At 63.3% G+C, this 21,067-nt stretch overlaps 1 protein-coding gene across 9 annotated transcripts; it reads left to right on the top strand.

Moving 5' to 3' along the window:
* Nucleotides 1-58: 58 nt before the first annotated feature.
* Nucleotides 59-16,639, top strand: TNNT3 (troponin T3, fast skeletal type). Of its 9 annotated transcripts, none has more exons than XM_043582032.1 (17): nt 59-160; nt 3,088-3,120; nt 3,296-3,309; nt 3,834-3,851; nt 4,909-4,926; nt 5,079-5,093; nt 6,082-6,093; nt 6,309-6,323; nt 8,708-8,726; nt 11,105-11,150; nt 12,325-12,441; nt 12,544-12,621; nt 12,766-12,879; nt 12,977-13,086; nt 13,206-13,296; nt 14,978-15,018; nt 16,427-16,639. In XM_043582032.1, the coding sequence occupies exons 2-17, from the start codon at nt 3,104-3,106 to the stop codon at nt 16,479-16,481; spliced, it is 780 nt and encodes a 259-aa protein (XP_043437967.1). In that variant the 5' UTR covers nt 59-160; nt 3,088-3,103; the 3' UTR covers nt 16,482-16,639. The 9 variants fall into 9 exon arrangements, with proteins under 9 accessions (XP_043437967.1, XP_043437965.1, XP_043437966.1 ...); XM_043582030.1 differs by having other exon boundaries at nt 6,079-6,093; XM_043582031.1 differs by lacking the exon at nt 14,978-15,018 and adding an exon at nt 14,375-14,415 and having other exon boundaries at nt 6,079-6,093.
* Nucleotides 16,640-21,067: the final 4,428 nt, after the last annotated feature.

The raw sequence follows: 21,067 nt of genomic DNA, 5'->3' as shown, positions 1-21,067 counted from the left end.
TCCCGCCTGCCCCACATGCCCGGCCACCCAGCCCCTGGCCAATGGGCTGCTGGGAAAGATCGAGTGTCACTATAACATGAGGGCGTGAGCTGAGCGGGCAGTGCCTGAGCCGGTCCTGTCCACAGGGAGCTCTAACCCTTCTCTCCAGACTCAGCCACAGGTCGGTATGGCCCAGGGCTGGGCGGGGCCGGCCCGGCATTTGAGGCCCGTCTTGGGTCCCGGGGTGCTGAGAGGGGCCAGGCCGTCGTGTTCGCACATGTCTCAGCTCCGAGCGTGGCGGCCTGGAGAGCCCACGAAGACAGCCCAGGGTCCCAAGGGTGCTGGCGCAGAGGGCGATGCTCTCTGGACGTGGGGGAAGCCACTCTGAACGGGAACGCGACAGCCGGGGTGGCCCGAGGAGGAAGGTGGGGGCTCCCTGGAAGGAACGGGGCAGAGGGCTGGACAGAGGTGCCCAGGAAGGGTGCTGCCCACAGCCCCGAGGGCCCCCGGGCGCCTGGTCCTGCCCCTCCCCCCCCCCAGCCCCGGCCCATCTGGGCCTTTCCCCGGGGACTCCAATAAGCTGAGGGCACCAAGGCCAGCCCCTCGCACAAGCCAGGGGTTCTTGGCCTCAAGCAGTCATTGCCTCCAATCCTGGCATTTGTAGAGACGAACACGTCGGGGGGCTTGTGTAATTCATCCCCAGGGGCAGCTCTGTGAGGAGGGGAGGCCGGGACCCTCGCAGCCCCAGGGGCACCTCCCAGAGGTCAAGGACAGGGGCGGACGGGCCCAGGCAGGGGGCGCAGTGGGGACCTGGGCCTCTGTCCTCGCAGGGTGGAGGGCATGCTCCCCAGGGCCCTGCCCCTGCTCCTTGCCCTCCCGCCTCCCCCTGCCCCATGCCGTGGGCTCAGCTGCCCTCCTGACTTCGCCCAGACCGGGCGCCCGCACCTGCTGGTGTCCTCAGCCAGCGGGGGAGGCCGGGCCAAGAGCCACTGCAGGATACGGTGGGGGCCCAGCCGGGGAGTGGTGACGCGGCCGGGGGCCCACAGCCAGTGAGGACAGGGCCTCCCACCTTTCCCACCCCATCTCGTCACCTGGGAAGGAGGGAAGGGGGTATGCGTCTCCAAGGAGGGCTGACCTCAGGGGCTATTTTCACTGTCGCCCCCGCTGAGGGATGGGCTTCCTTCCCAGCTGTCGAAATGCTGTCCCTGCCCTCTGGCACCCCCCACCTTGGCCCCTCCCCGACAGACAGCGAGGTGAGGGGACAGAGCAGCCCTGTGATGTGTCCTTCAGGGCTCCCCTGGCCAGAGGGGCAGAATGCAGGAGAAGCGTCTGCTTCCCCCGGGGGAGTGAGACTTTGCCAGGGGCTTGCGGGCACCCTGCCTGGGGGTACGGGGGTCCTCCGGGGCACCCCCTTGGACACCAGCCCAGAAGCCAGGAAGGCAAGATGCAGGAGGTCAGGCGGGCCTGGGACACCTGCGGGGGCTGGTGGGGAGCTGGCCAGAAGGAGACCTGAGCTCCGCGTCTGCCCTCTCAGCCCCCCTCCCAGCGTCTTGGGTTTCTGGGCAGAGGTGTCTTGGCTAATTTGGGTGCCTATTTCTGGACCCCTCAGCTGCCACTGGCTCCTTAAAAATAACCGGCCCCTGGGCTCAGGCCACACCAGCCCCCACTTGAGGCTGCCGACAGGTGTAGGGCCCTGGCCGGGTCGAGGGGGGGCCAGTAGGGCGAGGCCCCGGGCTCCCATGGAGCCTCCCATCCTAGAGAGTGGCCCCCGGCGGGCTGGGGTGCTGAGGACAGGGCCCACGGGGAGAGACGGGGCCCGGGAACAGGGGGAGACCCCAGCCGTACACGAGGCGGGAGGCTGTAGCCGGAGGGGGCGGCCGAGCCCTCTTCCAGGGAAGAGCCACGCGCTTCCCCGGGCTGGGGTGGGGGGAGCAGCGATCTGTGGGTTAATTCTGCACGGAGCTTAAATTGCTCTGGGAAAATTAACATTCTTGACAGAGGCTTCGGAAAACTGTTCCCACCTTAGCGCTGTGATGCTCAGGCCTCCTCGGATGATGAGCTTGTGTTTTCTTATACGCAGCTCCCTGGGGGGGCACGGCTATTGTCTTCCACTAAGCTGTGATATGTTGTCATGAACTTTGTGTTTTAAAACCCCGGGCCAACAGTGTGATACAGCTGCTCAGAGCGTTCCCAGGCCCCGGGCCGCCTCAGGCGTGTGCGGCGGCCAGCTCACGGAAAGAGGGTCCCTGAGCGCACTGGCCTGGCGCGGGCCGCACCTGCACACGTGAGCTTCCCTGCAGACATTGACAAATTCAAGAGCGTCCGAGGGGCCTGGGAAAGCAGGCCGGGGAGGGCCAGCCAGATGGGGCCTCCACTCCGTTCGCGCTCGGGCCCCGGGCTGGGGGCACGCGGCCGCGGCCAGATCCCGTCCCCGTGAGCTCGGGGAGGGGGAGGTGGGGAGACGAGGAGACGGAACGGCTCGTATGTTCTTGTGATTTGGAGAGAGGGGGCTGCACAGGGCCCTGGGGGTGCCCAGGGCACCCCAGAAGGAAGACGTGGGGCCCCTGCAGGAAAGCATCAGTGGGGGAAGGGAGCTTGGAGCTCACACCAGGAGAGGCTGTCACAGGGATGGCGGGGGCCGGGCACACACACTGGGGGAGCTGGGCTCTGTAATCTAGGGGGTCCTGGGGAGCCCCCCGACCTCGGCCCAAAGGCACAGCCCATCACGAAGCGGGTTTTGAGTCCGCGTCAGCAGGGTTTCCCTGCTGTCCAAAGCAGCCTAGACGCCCCTCCTCGGGGAGTGCTCTACAGAGGATGTCGGCCCTGGGTGGGGGTGGACGCCACGACCTTCAGCATCCCGTCCAACTCTGCGATTCCAAGCTCCAGGCTGGAGCCGGGGCAGGAAGGGGGGCAGGGTGGGAGCAGAGTCCGGCGAGGAGGGCTGTGGGGGCCTGGGGAGGAGGCCCGCCCAAGGCCGGACACTTGGCCTCCACCCTGTCCTTGGACGTCCCCTCACACCCCCAGCCCTAAGAGCCCAGCGCGCGCCCACGCCAGCACTCCTAGACCAAGGCCTTCCTGACTCTCGTCTTGGTCCCCCCCCACCCACAGAAACAACCCTCCCACCATGTCGGACGAGGAAGTGTGAGTACCAGTCTGAGTAGCTGCCCGCCCCGTGTGGGCCCCTGGACCTGAGCTGTGTTCAGAGGCCAGAGGACCTGCTGGTGTTTGTTACGAGCCGCTGAGCGAAAGCCCACCTCACCCGTTCTCTCTCTCTCTCCCCCTCCCCTCTCTCTTTCTTACCCTCTACCCCCAACAGTGAGCAGGTGGAGGGTAAGTGTCAAACGGTCTCCTCTCTGCGTCCACCCCAGACGGAAAGCTCACACTTAAGGCAGGCCCGTCCAACTGTTGACAACGTGGCTGTCCTTGGGGACCCCTGGCGGGGAACCCCAAGAAGCGTCACGGTCCGCAGCGGGTGCTAGACCGACCCCCCTCTGAACATGGGCTCCCCACTCCCGCCCCTGCGGCTGGGACCCCCTCTTTCTCCAAGGTCATGTCCCCGAGATGTGGTCACATGAAAACCCTGCCCCGTATGCCCAACCTGTCCCGCTGGCTTCCCGGCACGGCGTCCGGGAGGGGGTCCCGGGCCCTGGCCGCCCCTTCAAGCTCACCCAGCAGGACCTGGGTGCCCCAGCACCAGACCCCCCAGCCCTGCGGGCTTTTCTCCCCTGGAGCTGGCAGCCTCCTCGGGACCCAGGGACCCCCGGTCCCCATCCTCAGGGTTCCGGGGCTGGGGCAGCTGGCTCCGGGCCCCCCGCCCCCTGCTGACACGGCCCCTGTGTTCTACCCCATTGCAGAGCAGTACGAGGAAGAAGGTAACTCTGGGAGCCCCGCACGCCCCCCACCCCGACCCAGCGGCCCCGCCGCCCCTTAGCTCAGAACCTCTGCTTGCGGCTCGGCCTCATCCGCACTGGACTTCGGCTCCCGGAGCCTGTCCGTCGGTTAACTGTGTGTCTCATCATTAACTACTCTCCGACGTCCCTGCTGACCTCCCGTCTCTTAATCCACTACTAGAAAATCCTTCGTTCCTGCACATCCCCGTGGTGCTGCAGGGACTGAGCTGACACATGCCGGTTAAGACTCACCCTCACCGACATCAAGGGCCGGGTGGTGTGGACCCTGCTTGTCCCTCTCTCTGTCTCCATCTCTGTCTCTCGCTCTCTCTGTCTGACTCTTTCTCTCTGTCTGTCTCTGTCTCTCCCTCTCTCTGCCTCTGTCTCTCTCTCCGTCTCTGTGTCCCTGTCTCTCTCAGCATCCCCGCCTTGGGGCATAAGCTTCGGGCCGATCTGGAGCCCCCTCCCTCGCTTGGGCTGGCGTCTGGGGGGGAGGCCCGCGGTGGTGCCTGGGCGGGTGCGGAACAAAGGGGTGCCGCGGCACCCGGGAACCGTGCGGGAGGCATCCCCGCACCCTCACCAGGCTGGGCCGTGAGGCGCTCTGGGTGCTATGTTCTATGTTTTGAACATGTTTTGAAAACACTTCGCTACCCTAACAACGTAAGCAAAACGTTTCTTTTTGTGCCAAAAAGGTGGAAAGACTCCTCTCTGAGTGGGACGCGTGGTCCTGGGGAACTGTCCCTTCCCCAGCGGAGGCCCCCCTGCCCCCATTTCCGCCAAAACCCTCCCACACAGACACCCCCGTGTCGGGGCAGGCGGGTGGCCGCGGTCCCACGACCCCAAGGAGGCAGCAAAGGGCCCGAGGGTGCTCATGGGACAGAGGCAGAGTCCAGGCCCGGGCCTCCTGGGCTCACCACCTCCAGCCTGGAGCACCCACCGCCCCTTGTCCCCGAGGGCCCCCTCCCGCCACTGCGCATGCTCCCCCCTAATGACTGTCCTTGTTCCCTCTCTCCCTCCTGTCCCGCGGCTCCCACCTCAGAAGAGGCCCAGGAGGAAGGTAAGTGGGGTCCAGGAGCCCGGCCCCCACGACACCCTCAGCCCTTCTGCCCCCCGCGTGTCCCCACCCCCTAAGGACATGCCGTGTGCTCTTGGCCTAACCTCTCCTCTCTCCTCCCGCCGCCCGCACGCCCGGCGCCCCTCCGCCCGCAGAAGTCCATAAAGAAGGTACGAAGACACAGGACTTCTGGTCCCCATGTGGGGCCCGGGTCTGGCTGGAGCCCACGCAGGGCGGGGGAGAGGGCGGGGAGGCAGCGAGGTGCCAGCCAGCAAAGGACTCCCACATGTGGCCCTAACATCACCCACTAACCTTGGCCAACGCTTAACCAGAGAGGGGGGTCCCCGGGGCCACGCACCCTGTGAGAGGCAGGGCTGCGGATGGGCCTCAGGCCCCGGCACAGGGAGACCGGGTCAGTGGAGGCCTGGCCTCACCGTCCCTGGAAATATCCCTCCCCTGAGGGTGGGTAACCGAGAGCCCACGGCTGAATGTGACCCCTTGACCGGGTCGGGGCCCAAGCCAGAGGGCGGGTGAGTGCAGGATGATGGAGGAACAGCCCATCATCCCCCAGCAGGGACACTGTCACTCCCTGGCCACCCCTCCGCCATGCCCCATGGGCCCCTCTTCAGGATCCAGGTGCACAGCAGCAGGGTAGGGGACCCTGTGCCCGGATGGGCGGGCTGAGCAAACCGAGCGTGTCCCTCGGAGGCTAGACAACGGGGCGGTGGGTGCCCTGCTCTGGGGCCGGCGGGAGGGGTACCCCTGGGCTATAGGCCTTGCCCTCAGGACTCACGCTGCTACCTTACCAGGCCGCAGCCAGAGGCTGCCAGCCCCCGTCAGCCCTTCCCGGGGGGCAGAGGACAGGCGGGGACCCCAGGGTCCCCCACAACCAGGGGTCTGCCGCTCCACCCTGAGCCCTGCTCCCGGCAGATCAGCGAGGCAGGGACAGGATCGGGGAGGTGGGGGGCGGCAGTGCCCATGAACGCTGACAGTGCCTCGCTGGCTTCCTGCACGCTCCCCGCCCCTTGGCCTCGGCCGCTGACCCCCCGCCCCCCGAGTGGCGACCGGTGTTTCCATTAACCTGGGATCCTTCCTCCTTTGACCTCTGACCCACGCGTGGTGTTGCCTCTTGCTCCGTGGCCCTCCCTAACCTAGAAGTTCATGAACCAGGTATGTGCCATGACTTCAGTCCCGTGTGGGTGCCTGTGCACACGCGTGACCACGTGCGGGTGTGGCCAGGCGCCCAGGGGCCGAGTAACCTACTCACAGTGTGGTTCTGCTGGGCCCCGCCAACCCTCACCCCTGTCCCCCTCAGCCTTTGCCGAGGCTCACAGCTGATTTTCTCTCTCCCCCACCCCCACGGTGCCGTTCTGCTGCTCCCGCAGAGGAAGTCCAAGAAGGTATGTCCTGCCCCTGCCCCCCCATCCCCACCCTCCCCCACTTGCGGCCCGACTCCCGCCTCCTTCCCATGGGCTGAGGACAAGGTGGGAAAGGTTAGGTCCTGGGTGCTGGCTCCGGTAAGACTGACTGGTGGCCTGCAGGCTTCCTCCTGGCCCCCTGGCGGACAGCATTCCGGGGTTGTGGGGATGAGGCCCTTCCCGGGCCCCCGGCAGGCAGGTGGGGGTGGCCAGCCGGAGCCTGAGGGCAGAGCCCACGGCAGGGCGCTGGCCCCCAGAAGAGGATGCCGAGGTCCACTAGGACCCTCTGGACCCGACAGGTTCTGGTGGAGAAGAGCAGAGGGGGAGAGACAGGACAGCGCCTCGCCCTGCCCCAGAGAGCACATCAGAGAGGGGGCGTCAGGAGGGGTGAGGTCGAGGGGAGGGTGGGCGGCCACATGGGGTGAAGCGGAAAGTCAGGCTGGGGCCCCAGGCAGGATGGCGGTGACCTAGAACAGCCGGGGGCCTCGCGTGCAATCAGGTCCCACATCCCACCCAGCACCTGGGTCGGGGCCAGACACACCCTTGGCGGGAGAAGGCCCCCGGGGCGGGGGGGGGCCGTGCCGGGGTGGAGGCCAGGGAGACGCAGGTTCGAGTCAGGGGCCCGAGCTGTCTGCAGTCCCTCCCCTCGGCGGGGCTGCGGGGGCCTCCTGGCTGGGCCTGAACCCTGAGCACAACCCTGAGTGCGTCTTCCCTTCTCCGGCCTCAGAGAGGCTGCCCGGGGTGGGGGGCGGTGAGGGGTGCTGACCCCGGGCTTGGTGGGCAGATGCTGGGCTGCCCAGGTACAGGGGCTAAAGGTCACCAGGTCACCCCGGGACCCACCTTGAGACGGAGAGTCAAACAGGCAAGTGGGAGCTGGGTGGGGGTGGGGGGGCTCCACCTGGGGGAGCTTTGCAGCACAGCCCCCCTAGCTCTGGGGGGCAGCCCCGGGACCTCTCCAGCTGGGCCCCCAGAGAAGGCAGACAGCTTTCCTTTTGCCCCTTGGTCAGTTTCCTGCTCCCAAAGCACCCCCTCCTCCCACCCAGTTTCCCCCACGCTCTCAGCCCCCCACCGGGGTGCTGGTTGTGGGTGTGTGGCAGGCTCCTAAGTACCCCGGGTGAGCCCAAGCCGAGGGGGACACGTGGGAGTACGCCAAGTGCACGTGCAGCCAGACCCCCCACCCCCACCCCTGGTCGGCCAAGGGCACAGGCAGGGGAGCAGGTGGTCAAAGCCGAGTTCTCAGCCCGGCCTCCCTGGGTCGTGTAGGCTGAAGGCAGTACGGTGGACCTTTCATCTCTCTGAAGGGCCCAGAGCGGACAGCGAGGCACAAGGGTCAGGCAACTGTTAGACATCTGCAGACCCCAGGCTGTGTCCCCGCCAGCCAGGACCTCCCCAAGGCCGGAGGCGGGGGACGGGGTGGCCAAAGGAAGCAGCCCCCGCGGGAGGGCAGCCAGGCCCAGGCAGGCAGGTCGGGGAGGGGGGTAGCGTGGGGACTGGAGATCTCAGCGTGGATGGCCCCACGGCAGGCCCCCCGAAGCACCCACCCTCGGCTGCAAGGCTCCCAAGTTAGGGAGGGTCTCAGCTTTCCCAGATGGGCTCTGCCGGCCCCGGTGGGCAGACTCAGAGAAGCCAGGGGCTCAGCCTGCCGGGGACGTCCGCTCACCACCAGGCCTCCCCATCACGGCCGCCCTCAGCTCCTGCGTCGGGTCCCCAGACAGCCAGGGCACTGGTGGGGTCCGGGTGCTGTCCCTGGCTGGCGTCGGCCCCCACGGCCCCCGTACCCTCGGCCCCCGCCTCCCCAGAGGAGCAGAGGGAGGGTGAGGGAGGCAAGGGCCCCTGGCCGGACCCTTAGAGAGGACACACTGGGCCTGTACCCCTCTCCTTCGCCCGCCTGTCTGTCTTCCTCCCGACGGCCAGGCCGGCTGCTCGCATGGCGTCCACCGTGGGGCACGGCTGCCCGAGCCTCGCACACGCTGTCCAGTTCCTATTTCTGCCCGGCACAGAGGTGGGGTGGCCAGAGGGGACCGGGCGCCTGGACAGGGGGTGCCTCCTCTCTTCCTCCTCGATCCCCCGAGGACGCCGTGCCCCTGGAGTCCGTTCCCTCCTTCCTCCCTCATTCCCCCTCCTGTGCCACATCCTGGTCCACACGCCTGAGCTCTCCTCCTGGGACCCCACAGGGACTTTTTCTTGCTGCTGGCCTGCAGGCATATGGGTGGTAGGCTCGGCTGGAGGGGGAGAGGCAGGCGGGCGTCCAGGCAGGAGCCCCCAGCCCCCAGCCGGGTGGCCCCAAGGGGCCTGTGGGCAGGAGCAGGCCACCGGGCTCATCCGGTCTCTCTCCCCTCTCCCCATGCCGGCGCCGCGGTGTCCAGAGGAGAAACCGAGACCCAGGTGAGTGTGGGGCCCGGGCAGGGCTGGACACCAGGGTGGGCCGGAGGCAGGGGGCAAACTGGGAAACTGGGGTCCCGTGGAGGACAACGCCTTTGGGCTCTGTGGGGGACGAAACCCCAAACCCCTTCGAGAAGGTGGCTGCTTCTTTGCTCCCTGGTTGGGTGTTTAAAGCTCTAGCCATCTGGTGAAGCTCCTTGATGAAAATGGGGTGATTTGGTGCCTTCCCCCCAGGCGGGGAGCAGAGACGATCGCTGGGGGTACGGTGGGGCGTCCCCACCCAATCGTCCAGTGTGGGCAAGGAGGGCTTTCTGTAAGAGGAGGCTGGGGGGCCAAGGGAGGACGGGGAACAGGGGGTCGGGGGAGACAGGGCAGAGAGAGGGAGGCACAGCGGAGCTCCCCTCTTGCTCCCCGGCCCCCACTGCGCGCGGCCTGCGGTGGGGTTCTCCCGGCCCTAGACGCGAGGCACCCTTGAGAGGGGCTGGAGGGAGGGTCTTGCCCCGTGGCCCCTTCAGAAGAAAACCGTGAGTGGACCCACCGCCCCCACTGGGGCCTCTGGGGAGCCGTCGTCCTGGTCTGGATGGTCTTTCCCTCTTTGACCTGCTTGTGAGTATTTCAGGGGTTTGTTTCTTTAACCCAAGTCTTCACCAGCACGTGCCCGGGGTTCGCGCCCACCTGGGGAGCGCTCCGGGGTCCGGGGGGCTGCGGCGCGCTCCGGGTACAGCCAGCATATTTCCACCCACTGCACTTTATTTTTCTGCTATTTTAAATAAAGCTGCCGGGTCACAAGATATTTTCTAGCTTTAAAAAAATGTTTGTGTTTTCATTATGAAAATAAAACACCTCATTAAAGAAAATTTGGAAAATACGTAAAAGTCCAATGAAGAAAGAAAATCATCTATAACTCTCCCCGCCCGCCAGCCAGACTGCGGGAAAAGGCAGAAAAGAATAAAAGCCTTACTTCTTCCTACTCTTTCCATGCGTAGGGCTCGGAAAAAAAGATTTAAACTCTGAGCCGTTTTTCAAACATCGTACTGTCTATACAAACTTCAATTCTGCTTTTTTAAATTTTAGCACTATTCATAAGTATTTTTCCATGTTTTTACATAGCCTTCTTAAATATTTTGAATGGCCACATAATATTCCATCAATTGGACAAACCATAATTTCTGGAACCGTTCGCCTTCTGCGGGACATTAAGGCTTCCCCCCAATATTTTACTATCATAAATAACGCTGGGCGGAAAGCGTTTTCTGTCTTTCGGGTTATTTCCCTAGGCCACATTCCCAGAACTAGAATTACTGGGTCAAAGAGTATGAACGTCTTTCAGGCTTTTGACGTCCGTTGCCAAATTGCTTTCCACGGGGGCCGTGCCAGCGCGGGCTCCGACGTGGACGTGAGCGGGTCTGTGCCCCACGCTGCCGCGCCCGGGGACACTGATGGATGAGGAGGGCCTCTCGGGGCCGCTTCTGCTCCCATGCCTCCGATTACTCCGGGAGAGCCTCTCCCGCGCACTGCCTCACTGGCCGTCTTTCTTACCGAGACCTGGCATCGTGCACCCTCTGCCCATTTATCTAACGGCAAAGGCGTCTGCACGTTTTCTCAGCCATCGGTTTGCACAAGGATATAAGTCTTCTCTGTACTCGCTGCAAATATTTTTCTAGTCTGGGTTGGGCTGCCCCCACCCTTCCAATTTTTGCTTTTTTTTTTTTTCACATACATAAGTTTTTCATTTGCATGGAGTCGTCTGGCCATCTTTCCCTTAGCGGGACCTTCTGGTGCTGCCGAGCTTAGAAAACCCTCTCCTGTTCCAGCATTTGGGTCCATATTCAGACCCACTTTCTTCTGTGGCTTGTTTTAAACAACTGTTGTTGTTGTCGTAACTCTTTGCTCCATCTGGAAAGCACTGGGGGCAGGGCCCGGGATCCGGGGGCCTCGTTTCTTCCTCAAACTGCTTTCTGTCCAGCCCCCTTTCTTTGGGTCCCCAGGAAGACAGTTTAAAGAGGGGCCGGAGACACATAAAGGGTCAGGATGGCCATTCCCGACCACAGAGGCCAACGCCCCTCAGGGGTCTGCAGTGGCCAGCCTGTGTCTGGTCTGGCCTGCCTGCACTTCTTTGTTTGAGAAAGAAGGAGAGAGTGCCCTTCCTGGACAGACGGGGGTGAAACAGCCCTTTCGATGTCCAGATGTTGGCAAAACAGAGGGACGCAAAGAGGCTGAACTCTTCTCAAAGGGGTCAGGCTGCTCTGGGGACAGTGGGTTACACGCCTGACCAGGACACACACACTTGTCCTCAGCTGTCACCCAGGGGGAAGGGTGGGAGGGCCAGACCCCTGGTAGGTCTCTACCTACCCCTGCTCACAAGCCTCTCTCTTCTTCAGACTCACTGCTCCTAAGATCCCGGAAGGGGAGAAAGTAGACTTCGATGTAAGTTTATGGGACCCGGATCAACATGGCCTCCATTCTCAGACCCCCCAGCTTTCAGCCTACAGACAAGGCCTGGGAAGGTCATCTGCTCTCAAGCAGCCAGAGCCAGAACCTCCTGGTTCCAGGAAACTCTGCCTTAATTTATTTCTGGACCAAAGGAAACTCCCACAGTGTCAAGCATCTCTCTTCCCTCCTCTCCCATCCACCCACCCATCCATCCACCCATCTGTCCATCCATCTGTCCACCATCCATCTACCCATCCATCCATCCATTCACTCATCCATCCACCCATCCATCCAACCATCTGTCCAGCATCCGTCTACCCATCCATCCAACTATATATTCACCCATCATCCATCCATTCACTCATCCATCCACCCATCCATCCAACCATCTGTCCAGCATCCGTCTACCCATCCATCCAACTATATATTCACCCATCATCCATCCATTCACTCATCCATCCACCCATCCAACCACCCATCTGTCCATCCATCTGTCCACCATCCATCTACCCATCCATCCATCCATTCACTCATCCATCCACCCATCCCTCCAACCATACATTCACCCATCATTCATCCATTCACTCATCCATCCACCCATCCATCCAACCATCTGTCCAGCATCCGTCTACCCATCCATCCAACTATATATTCACCCATCATCTATCCATTCACTCATCCATCCACCCATCCAACCACCCATCTGTCCACCATCCATCTACCCATCCAACCATCCATTCACTCATCCATCCACCCATCCATCCACCCATCCATCCTTTCACCCACCCATCCATCTGTCTATTCGATAAACTACCTCACTCACCAGTTTCCTCTCTGTCTGGCCCATGTGGAACATCTCTGAGGATGATCCCGGGGCCAAGTCAGAGCCAGTCCATCCCAGGAGTGCTGATGACCTCAGGGCTTTGCGGGGCCCCGATTTACCCACAGGGAGGGCAGAATTCCTACCCTGGGGCTAAGGGATCAGGTCGCCTTTGGGCCTCGGGAGGGCAATGGCCATGGGAACACGGTGAGGGCAAAACGTCCCTGGCCACCCTCGTGCTGGCCAGAGGAGGCAGGGCGCCCCTGCCGGAGCACGGGAAGGGGCCGCCTGCCGCGCGGGGGGGTCAGGCGGGAGGAGCTGGAGACGAGGGGCCTCTTCCACCCACAGGACATCCAGAAGAAGCGCCAGAACAAGGACCTCATGGAGCTGCAGGCTCTCATCGACAGCCACTTTGAGGCTCGGAAGAAGGAGGAGGAGGAGCTGATCGCTCTCAAGGAGAGAATCGTGAGTCGGGGCCCTTCTGGGGGGAGGCGGGGGCGGGCGGTCGCCCCGGGGAGGGGGCGCTGGGGCTGGCGAGGCGAGGTTGACCCGCTCCTCCCGCCACAGGAGAAGCGCCGTGCGGAGCGAGCCGAGCAGCAGAGGATCCGGGCCGAGAAGGAGCGGGAGCGCCAGAACCGGCTGGCGGTGAGCCGGGGGCCCCTTCCCCGCCCCGGACCCCGCGCCCGCCGGTGACCGGGGCCCCCGGCCGGGCTCCCCCTGTCCTGCGCGGCTGCTCCGGGCGGGTCCTCGAAGCCCGGCACTGAGGCCTCGGGGACGGGGTCTCTGCAGGAAGAGAAAGCCCGGAGGGAGGAGGAGGATGCCAAGAGGAGAGCGGAGGACGACCTGAAGAAGAAGAAGGCCCTGTCCTCCATGGGCGCCAACTACAGCAGCTACCTGGCCAAGGTGAGCGCGGGCCCTCGGAGCCGCGGCGCGGACCGGCCTCCTGTCGGGGTGCGGCGCGCCCCTCCTGAGGCCGGGCCCCTCTGCCATGTCCCCTCAGGCCGACCAGAAGAGAGGCAAGAAGCAGACGGCCCGGGAGATGAAGAAGAAGGTTCTGGCAGAGAGGCGCAAGCCGCTCAACATCGACCATCTCAGCGAAGATAAGCTGAGGTGGGGCCGGGAAGGGGCGGGGCGCTGGCTCTCCCTGGCGACCCGAGGGGGACAGCTGGTGGCCTGCGTCCCGCCTTCCGGCGCTTACCGGCCCCGCCGCGCCTTTGCCGCCTTCCCAGGGACAAGGCCAAGGAACTCTGGGACACCCTGTACCAACTGGAGATCGACAAGTTTGAGTTTGGCGAGAAGCTGAAGCGCCAGAAATATGACGTGAGTGCGGACACCTTGGCCCTCGGGTCCCGGGGCGGCCACCTCCCTGCACCCCCACGGCCTCGGCGCCCAGGAGGGCCGTCCTCACGGGGCCTGGCCACAGGCACCCTCTGGGGCCGCCTCCATGTCCCAAGCGGTCAGCCTCGCTCTGAGGGCCACGAGAGGAGCGGAGGGCAGAGGGGCCTCGGGGTCCAGGCTCCGAATCGCCCAGAGCCGGTGGACAGCTCGCCCCAGTATAGCACAATTTCCTCTAGCACCAGGGTGGCCTCCTTGGATCCCCTGGGGAGGCCCAGACTCAGGTCCCCAAGCTGTCACCTCCTCGGGTCAGTGCAGGCAGGAGGGCACGCACCCCCCTCCAGCAGCTGGGAAAGGGGTCTGGGACTGAGTCCCCGGCAGGGTGGCTGCCTACAGCCGCCCGGGCGGGGTTCACAACTTGGAACAGCGGCCCTGTGCAGATTCTGTCTCCCTGGCGCCCCTCCAGCCGTGGGGAGGGGGCACCGTCCTGGTGGCTGGGAGCTAACCTGCCCTGTGCACACGCGACCCCGCCAGCTTCACCATCAGGGGCATGGTCCCCGCCGTCCGCTGTCCTCCAGGGTCCCTGGCGGGAGACGGCGCACACCCCAGGGGCATCTCCCGCGGCTGTCGGCACAGGCCGCCAGGAAAGCGGGCGTCCGGTGACTGGGAATGCGGCTCCTTCTCGGGAGCCGCGCCGTAGGGCAATTCGCCTGGTCCGTCTCAGTTTCCTCACCTCTCCTAGAAGGAGGAGGGGCACCGGGGCCGCCCGCGGAGCACGCGTGTCCCTTCCACGCCCAGGGTCGGGGACACCGCCGTCCTCTCCTGACGTTCCTCCGGGAGGCCCGGCGTGAAGGACGGGGCTTCACCCGCACACGGCCCCCCTCGGGGTCCAGGGAGTCGAGTCGGGCACCCAGTGCCTCCCGACACACCTGTGAGCGACCCGCAGTGGGTCCCCAGGGGCCGGAAGAGCCACGAGGGCCCCCGCCTGGGCTAGCCCAGCACGCGGCAGGGCCCCGAAGCCTCAGCCACCCACCCAGCCCGCTAACCATCTCGGTCTTTCTAGATCATGAACATGCGGGCCAGAGTGGAGATGCTGGCCAAGTTGTAAGTAGCCAGGGTCCACCCTGGACCGGGCTCGTGGTGTGCGGTGCACGGTGAGCCTCTCGCATGGCAAGCCTGGTTCGTGGAGGATGGCAGCGGAGGGCACGGGGACGGAGGCCGGCCTCCCGACCCCACCTCCTCCCCACCACCTGCAGCCCGCGGCTTCCGAGGTCGCCCTGCCGCCCTTTGCCGGCAGGCGGGGAAGGGCCTTGCCCGCCCCAGCCAAGCCTCTCCGGGCGGTCAGGAGGAGGGAGCGAGAGGGCCGGCTCCGACCGACCGGAGTCGGGGACTCCGCGAGGCTCGCCTCCCTCCCCACGCCCCCGCCCCGCATCCTGCCACAGACCCGCAGGTAAGTGGCCGGCTCCAGAGCGGCTGCGTGTGTCTCAGCCCAGGTCTCCAGCTCAGGCCGCCCAAAGTAAGTCAGAGGCACGAGCCCCGGGGCCGAGGGCCGCTGCCTTCCGAGCAGAGGAGCCAGGGCGCAGTAAGGCAGCAAGGCCTCAGGTGAAGAGGGCCACCGGCCCGGCCCTGCTCGAACTGCCAGGTAAGCCACCCGTATTCTTCACAGATCACCAACCTCAGGAGCCGCATCGATCAGGCCCAGAAGCAGTGAGTAACCCCCCTGCCCGTCGCTCTGTGCCGGGCACACGGTGCCAGGGGGCTGGCCGGCTGCCGCCCCCCTGACCGGGGCCCGGCGCTTTCAGCCGGTCCCGGGGGCCGCCGCCCTCGACGTTAACAACACTAACTGGTGGGCCACTGGCGCCCGCGTGTCTGGAACCCGCACCCCCGGGCCTGCAGCCTCCTCTGGCCCCTCCTCACCCCAGAGCCCCGGGAGGAGGCCGCCTGGGGATTTGGGCCGTCTTGGGCCGCCACCCCGACTCCCCAGCCGAGCGTTGCTCCAGATGCGACCTGCTTGGCTGCGGGCCTCCCTGGCCCCCGTTTCTTCAGACGGTGAGCCCTCCGTCTGCGAAATCACCCGAGGTCCGTGGGACCCACGACCACAGACGCCAGGAAAGGCCTGGAGGAGCCCGCCGCCCCCAGGGTGGGCGCTCCAGTGCCCCCTGTGCTGGGGTTTTGCCTCCCAGTCTGATCACTGAGCCCGTTCACACCCCCACGGAGTGCAGTGTCCCCAGGACCGCTTGCCGTTGGGTTTCTCTCCCTCCTCCACCGTCCCCTGACTCCTTGCTGCTCCCAGGGCTGGGCTCCTCTGCCCCAGGGGACTGGCCAAGGGGACACCCTCCTCCCTGGGCTCTGTCATGGGGGTTGTGGCAAGCCTCGTGAGAGCCCTTCCGTGTGTGCCTGTGTGTGTGCGTGCATGTGCGTGAGGGTTCTCAGGCTGGCCCCTGCAGGACGTGGGCCACGGGCATGCCACCAGCACCAGGGTCTCCCCTGAAGCCACAGCCAGAAGTTGTCCCCGGAGCGTCAGCTTCTGGGACCTTGACCCAGCACCCAGCTCCCTGCTGGCTGCCTGATGTGCAAAGTCAGTCAGACACAGCAGGCTCCTAAGGACCGCCATCCGGCAGGGTGCTGACCTTCCAGGCCCCGAGTCCACGAGGCCTGGCCTGCTGGCCCGGGGTCAGGGAACAAGGGACTGTCCTCAGCCTGTCCCGCCTCAGGAAGGCTGTGATCTGGGACGCACGGCACAGGCTCTTTCCAGGCCAAAGTAGCTGGGACAGTGAGAGCCATCTGTCCAGACAGCTTCCCTGGCAGGCTCTGGTCTGCCTGAGGGTGGCCCCCCGGAGCCCGAGCCCCTGGCAGGGGTTGGGGGGGGGGTGCCCTGGGCTTGCTGTTCCCTCCACTAACCACACTAACCGTCCTGGCACAAGGCGCCCAGGCCCAGCCGGGCCAAGTGCAGGTGAGTCACCACTGCTTGAAATGTGTGCCCGGGGCTTGGGTGGGTGGGCTGAGCTGTCGGGGCCGGGGGGCTGCCGGGGGCGGGGGGGGGGCGCTGAGGAGGATCCAGGCCAGGGCCCCAACCCCCCCCAGCCGCTCAAGACCAGCTTGCTTCCGTTTGCAGTAGCAAGAAGGCCGGAGCCCAGCCCAAGGGCAAGGTCGGCGGGCGCTGGAAGTGAAGCAGCCAGGGAAGCTTCCGGAGGCAGAGACCCTCGGCACGTGCAGCCCACGCAGCAGCGCCCGGCCCCCAGACCCACCCCCGGGCAGCCCCCACGTCTCTGTCCTCGCTGCCCCCACCTCCTGGGGCCTGTGAATAAAGCTAGCAGGCTCCCCTCCACCAAGTGTGTGCTGACTCCTGGACGGGGGGGGGGGGGCCTGGGGGGCCTGGAGGAGGGGGCCGGGGGGGTGGCTTGGGAGGACAGGAGCGTGGGGGTGGTCACCCCGCGGGCCGGGGGCCTGCGAGACACTGGGCGCTCACCTTCGGGGTCGGCCCGGGAGACGACCGGGCCCTGGGCCCAGGTCTGGGGCGCCCCACCCCGGCTCTGCCGGCGGCTTCCACATCTGTCCCCCACCCTGCGGCCCACGTGCCCCTCGGTTCCCCGCCTCAGCTGGGGTCTTTGCCCCCCGCCCCCGCCGTGAGCGGTACCCCACCGCCTGGGTCGGCTCTGAAGCCAGGTTGGGGTGGGAGAGCTTGGCTTTGGGAGAGTGTGGGAGGAGGGGGGCCGGAGCACACTGGGAGAGCTCACAGGCGTCCCCCGGAAACGTGGGGGGCAGACGCAAGGTCCAGAACAAGGGGGTGCACTCAGCCTGAGGGGCCTCTCGCCCGCGGAGGAACGGAGCAGGAAAACACATTTCAGCGAGGGCAGACACAGCACACACAGACCCTTCTTTCTATATTATCAGACGGCACAGTGCACAACTGTGTAATAAATTTGAAAATCCTGACCAAACAGAATTATGGAAAATATAAATCACGAAAATTGGACGGAGACGTAGAGCCTCGCACAGCGAAGCATTCACGGAGGCGGCTTCAGAGCCCGGAGCCGCCCCCCAGGAGGGCTGCGCGGAGCCGAAGAACCCGAGAAGCGCGCCTTCCAGAGACCCGCGGGGGACAAGGTCGAACCCCCAGGCGGCACGTGCCCGCCCCAGACACAGGGCCGCGCCCCAGACGGATGCCCCGTGGCGCGTGTGGGCGCCCCCCCCACCCCGCACACGCTCACAGATACACAGGCACGCACGGGCCCCCCCAGCCCCGCCGGCACACCCGTGGGGAGCAGGTGAGATACACCAAGCGTGGGCCCTGAGCCGTACTGCAGAAACTCCAAGGTGAAGGCCTTCGCGGCACAGACGGCGGGATCCGCCCAGCCCACGCCACCGTCCCACCGCACGGCTTTCTTCCGAGAGGCGACAGCTGCCTGGGGAGATGGTCAGCCCGGGGCCAGGAGGGTCGGCTCACCCCAAGTTGTGCAGACACGGGCTGCCGGGAGCTGACCAGAATGCGGGCAACCACAGGCAACACGGACAGGTCCGGGATCTGAGCGGGAGGTTTGAAAGCACATCCCAAGTCACCCACGGGTCAGGAGGATCAGAGTAGCGGGGGACAGACTTGAACCAGACAGTCAGGCGTGGAAGACGGGCGTTGGCAGAAGCCTGTTCCTCCACCGGGGCACCCGGGGGGGGGGGGGGGTCAGCAGGTTAAGCATCTGCCTCTTGGTTTCCGCTCAGGGCATGATCTCACGGTTCTTGAGTTCAAGCCCCACGTGGGGCTCTGCACCGACAGCTCGGAGCCCGCTTGGAATTCTCCCTCTCTCCCTTCTCTCTGCTTCTTCCCTCCTCTCTCTCTCTCTCACTCTCTCCCAAAATAAATAAACTTGAAAATCTAAAAAAAAAAAAAGAAAAAGAAGAAGGTTGTTTCTCTAAACCAGAGTACACGTGAAGCAATTTAGAAGCTGCCTGGGACCAGCACTTGGAGCCAGCAGTCAGCCCCCTGCGGCCAAGTGGACCCAGGCAGGGAACTTATTAACGTGTGTTTAGAAATGTCAACACATCTGGGGCCGAGCCTGGAGGCCGGGCTTTGCCGAGCAGCGGGCCGCGCTGCGAAAGCAGGGGAGAGACCCCCCCCCCCCCCCCACCAAACGCTCGTGTTAAACATCTAATTCAAGAAATCAGAAGATGGGGCGCCTCGGTGGCTCAGTCGGTTGAGCACCTGACTTCGGCTCAGGTCACGATCTCAGGGTCTGTGGGTTCGAGCCCCGCGTCGGGCTCTGTGCTGGCAGCTCAGGGCCTGGACCTGCTTCAGATTCTGGGTCTCCCTCTCTCTCTGACCCTCCCCCGGTCACGCTCTGTCTCTCTCTCAAAAATAAATAAACATTTAAAAATTTAAAAAAAAAAAAGAAAGAAAAAAATCAGAAGAGTCAAAGATCGGTTTTGCAGAACTGGTGAAGTGATCCTACCTGAATCACCAAAAATACTAAGAACTTTTTTAAACGACGTCACGACCGAGGGGGTCTCCTCTGATGCGAAGGTAGTTTTATATTGGCAAGCAAGCCGTCCGGGGGACTCTTGAGACAGTCACCGAGCAGAGGCTTGGGGGAGACTTGGGGGAAACAGAACACAGTCAGTGAAGGCGATTCTCAGCCAATTAAGAGTTGAAGACGGTTTCCTTGGAGCGAGGAAAGCATCTTCCAAACGCCTACAGCAAACATCGCCCTCAACGAGGAAATGTTTCAAGACTCAGGCAGGAATGCCACCTGCCTCCTCACAGTCCGGGTGTCTCAGCCAGAGCTTCGGGGCAAGAAAAATAAACTGCCAGAAAAGGGGGTCAAGAGGCCAAGAAAAATTGTATCTTGTCCTACCTACTTGTGCCTTAAAAAATTGCCACTATTTGGGGCACCCGACTGGCTCGGTCAATGGAATGTGTGACTCTTGATCGGGTTGTGAGTTCGAACCCCACGTTGGGTATAGAGAGTCCTTAAAAAGAAAATCTTAAAAAAAAGTTCCCACCATTCACAACCAAATAGTTGTCTACCAAAAAAAAAAAAAAAAAACCCAAGAAAATAAAATCTGCAACTCTAAATCAGAACGAAGAGTTCTGTATAGGTGTGCGCGAGCATAAGATAGAAAGATCGAGAGTTAGGCGACAGTGTTTAAAAATCCCATTTACAACAGAAATGTAGAAACATACAATAATAAGTACAAATCTAGGAAAACATGTGCAAGGCAAGCAGACAGATGATAAAATCGCATTAGTGGAAAGTATCTAAACAGCATGAATACCTACAGGCTATTATATGTTCCCTAAGATGAGGAGTAATGTATCAAAACTATTTGCTCTCTCTAAATTAATCCATGAATTCAGGGCAACTCAACCATGTGCCCGCAGGGATTCATGTAAATTCATGCTGAGTCTAAATGTGTGCAGAAGGAAAGGGAACTGTGGACAGACCAGACCACATGAGGGGCAGCGCCGGCTCCGAGACGGACACAGACACGGACAGGGATGTGAACTTGGGAACAGACACAGAGAAGGACGTGGTCACGGTCACAAGCACAGACACAGGCACAGACACGGAGGACAGGCACATGTGCGGGGCCATGGGCGCGCCTGGTGTTGGGAGCGTGGGGGGCCGACACCAACACCACGAATAGTAAAACAGTGCGCCCGCCTCTTCACACCGACCACCGAAAATCAGCCCCCCTGCCAAGTGAAGACCTAAATCTGAGAAGGAAAACATTCCAAGTTTCAGGAAGCAGCTATAGGAGAGCATAGCTCCCACTAAGGGAATTTCTTGAACCAGGCGTAAAACCTTCGCACCATGAAACGGGAGTTCAGTGAAGTCCAGAGGCGTAAAGAAAGTCTTAAGAAGGTGAACCTCTCCAGGTTAGGAAGCAGAGCGCAGGTGAGCCAGCTCTCAAGGCCTTGGTGGGTTCAGGGGCTCTGGACACAGGCAGGGCCACGGAGCCAGGGTGGGGTCCGGCAGGCAGAGGGGCCCGGCTTCCCGGGAGGACTCGGGCCTCTGTCCTGCTCCCTTCGCCCCGCCCTCCCGAGCTCCAGGAACAGGCAGAAGGTCACCATGAAAGCTCATTTTGGTGACGTGGGCTCCAGACAAGGGACTCCGCGTGGGTCCTGCTGTCTCTTCTCACATTTGCACCAAATGACGCCATCAGCCCAGGGGAGCCGCCAGCCACGTCTTGGGAGCACATCCCCGATGAAGGCCAGTGTTCAATATACAGAAGGAGCTTCGGGGCGCGTTAGGAGACGCAGCAGCCTTGACTACATGCCACATCCAAACCCAAAGTGACAGAGAACGTTTGTGACACTTGTATCAATGGGGCAGTAGTGGAGATGTGGTCATGGAGGAGAAGGTCCTTGCTCCGAGACTTGTCTGGGAGTGTCCTTCAAGGCTCGGGAAGGGAGAGAGGTAGGGGCTAGATGTAGCAAAATCGAGTCTGCAGATGGAAAGCTCTAGCACAGTGGTGCACACCTGTGCTCAGGTGCAGGCGCGGAGACGACCGGGCGCTGTGCTAGGGAGCAGATACCGGGACGCCTGGTCGACTCCAGGAAGCCTGCCAGTTCTGGTTCCTCTCCCCGCACAGATTACTGTTGGCAATTGCAGAACGCTGGAACCTTCATCCAGGGGACAGCAGACAGGTAAACTGTGGGAGATTCACAAATGGACTGTGCAGTTAAAACACAGGACCTGCAGTTAAATGCAACCACTGGCAAATCGTGAAAACACAACATTGGGGGCGATGAGTCAGTTGC

The sequence above is a fragment of the Prionailurus bengalensis genome, chromosome D1 (assembly GCF_016509475.1).
Source record: "Prionailurus bengalensis isolate Pbe53 chromosome D1, Fcat_Pben_1.1_paternal_pri, whole genome shotgun sequence".
Lineage (NCBI taxonomy): Eukaryota > Metazoa > Chordata > Mammalia > Carnivora > Felidae > Prionailurus > Prionailurus bengalensis.
Note: the sequence above shows the minus strand (reverse complement) of the source record. Positions and strands in the feature narration are given on the sequence as shown.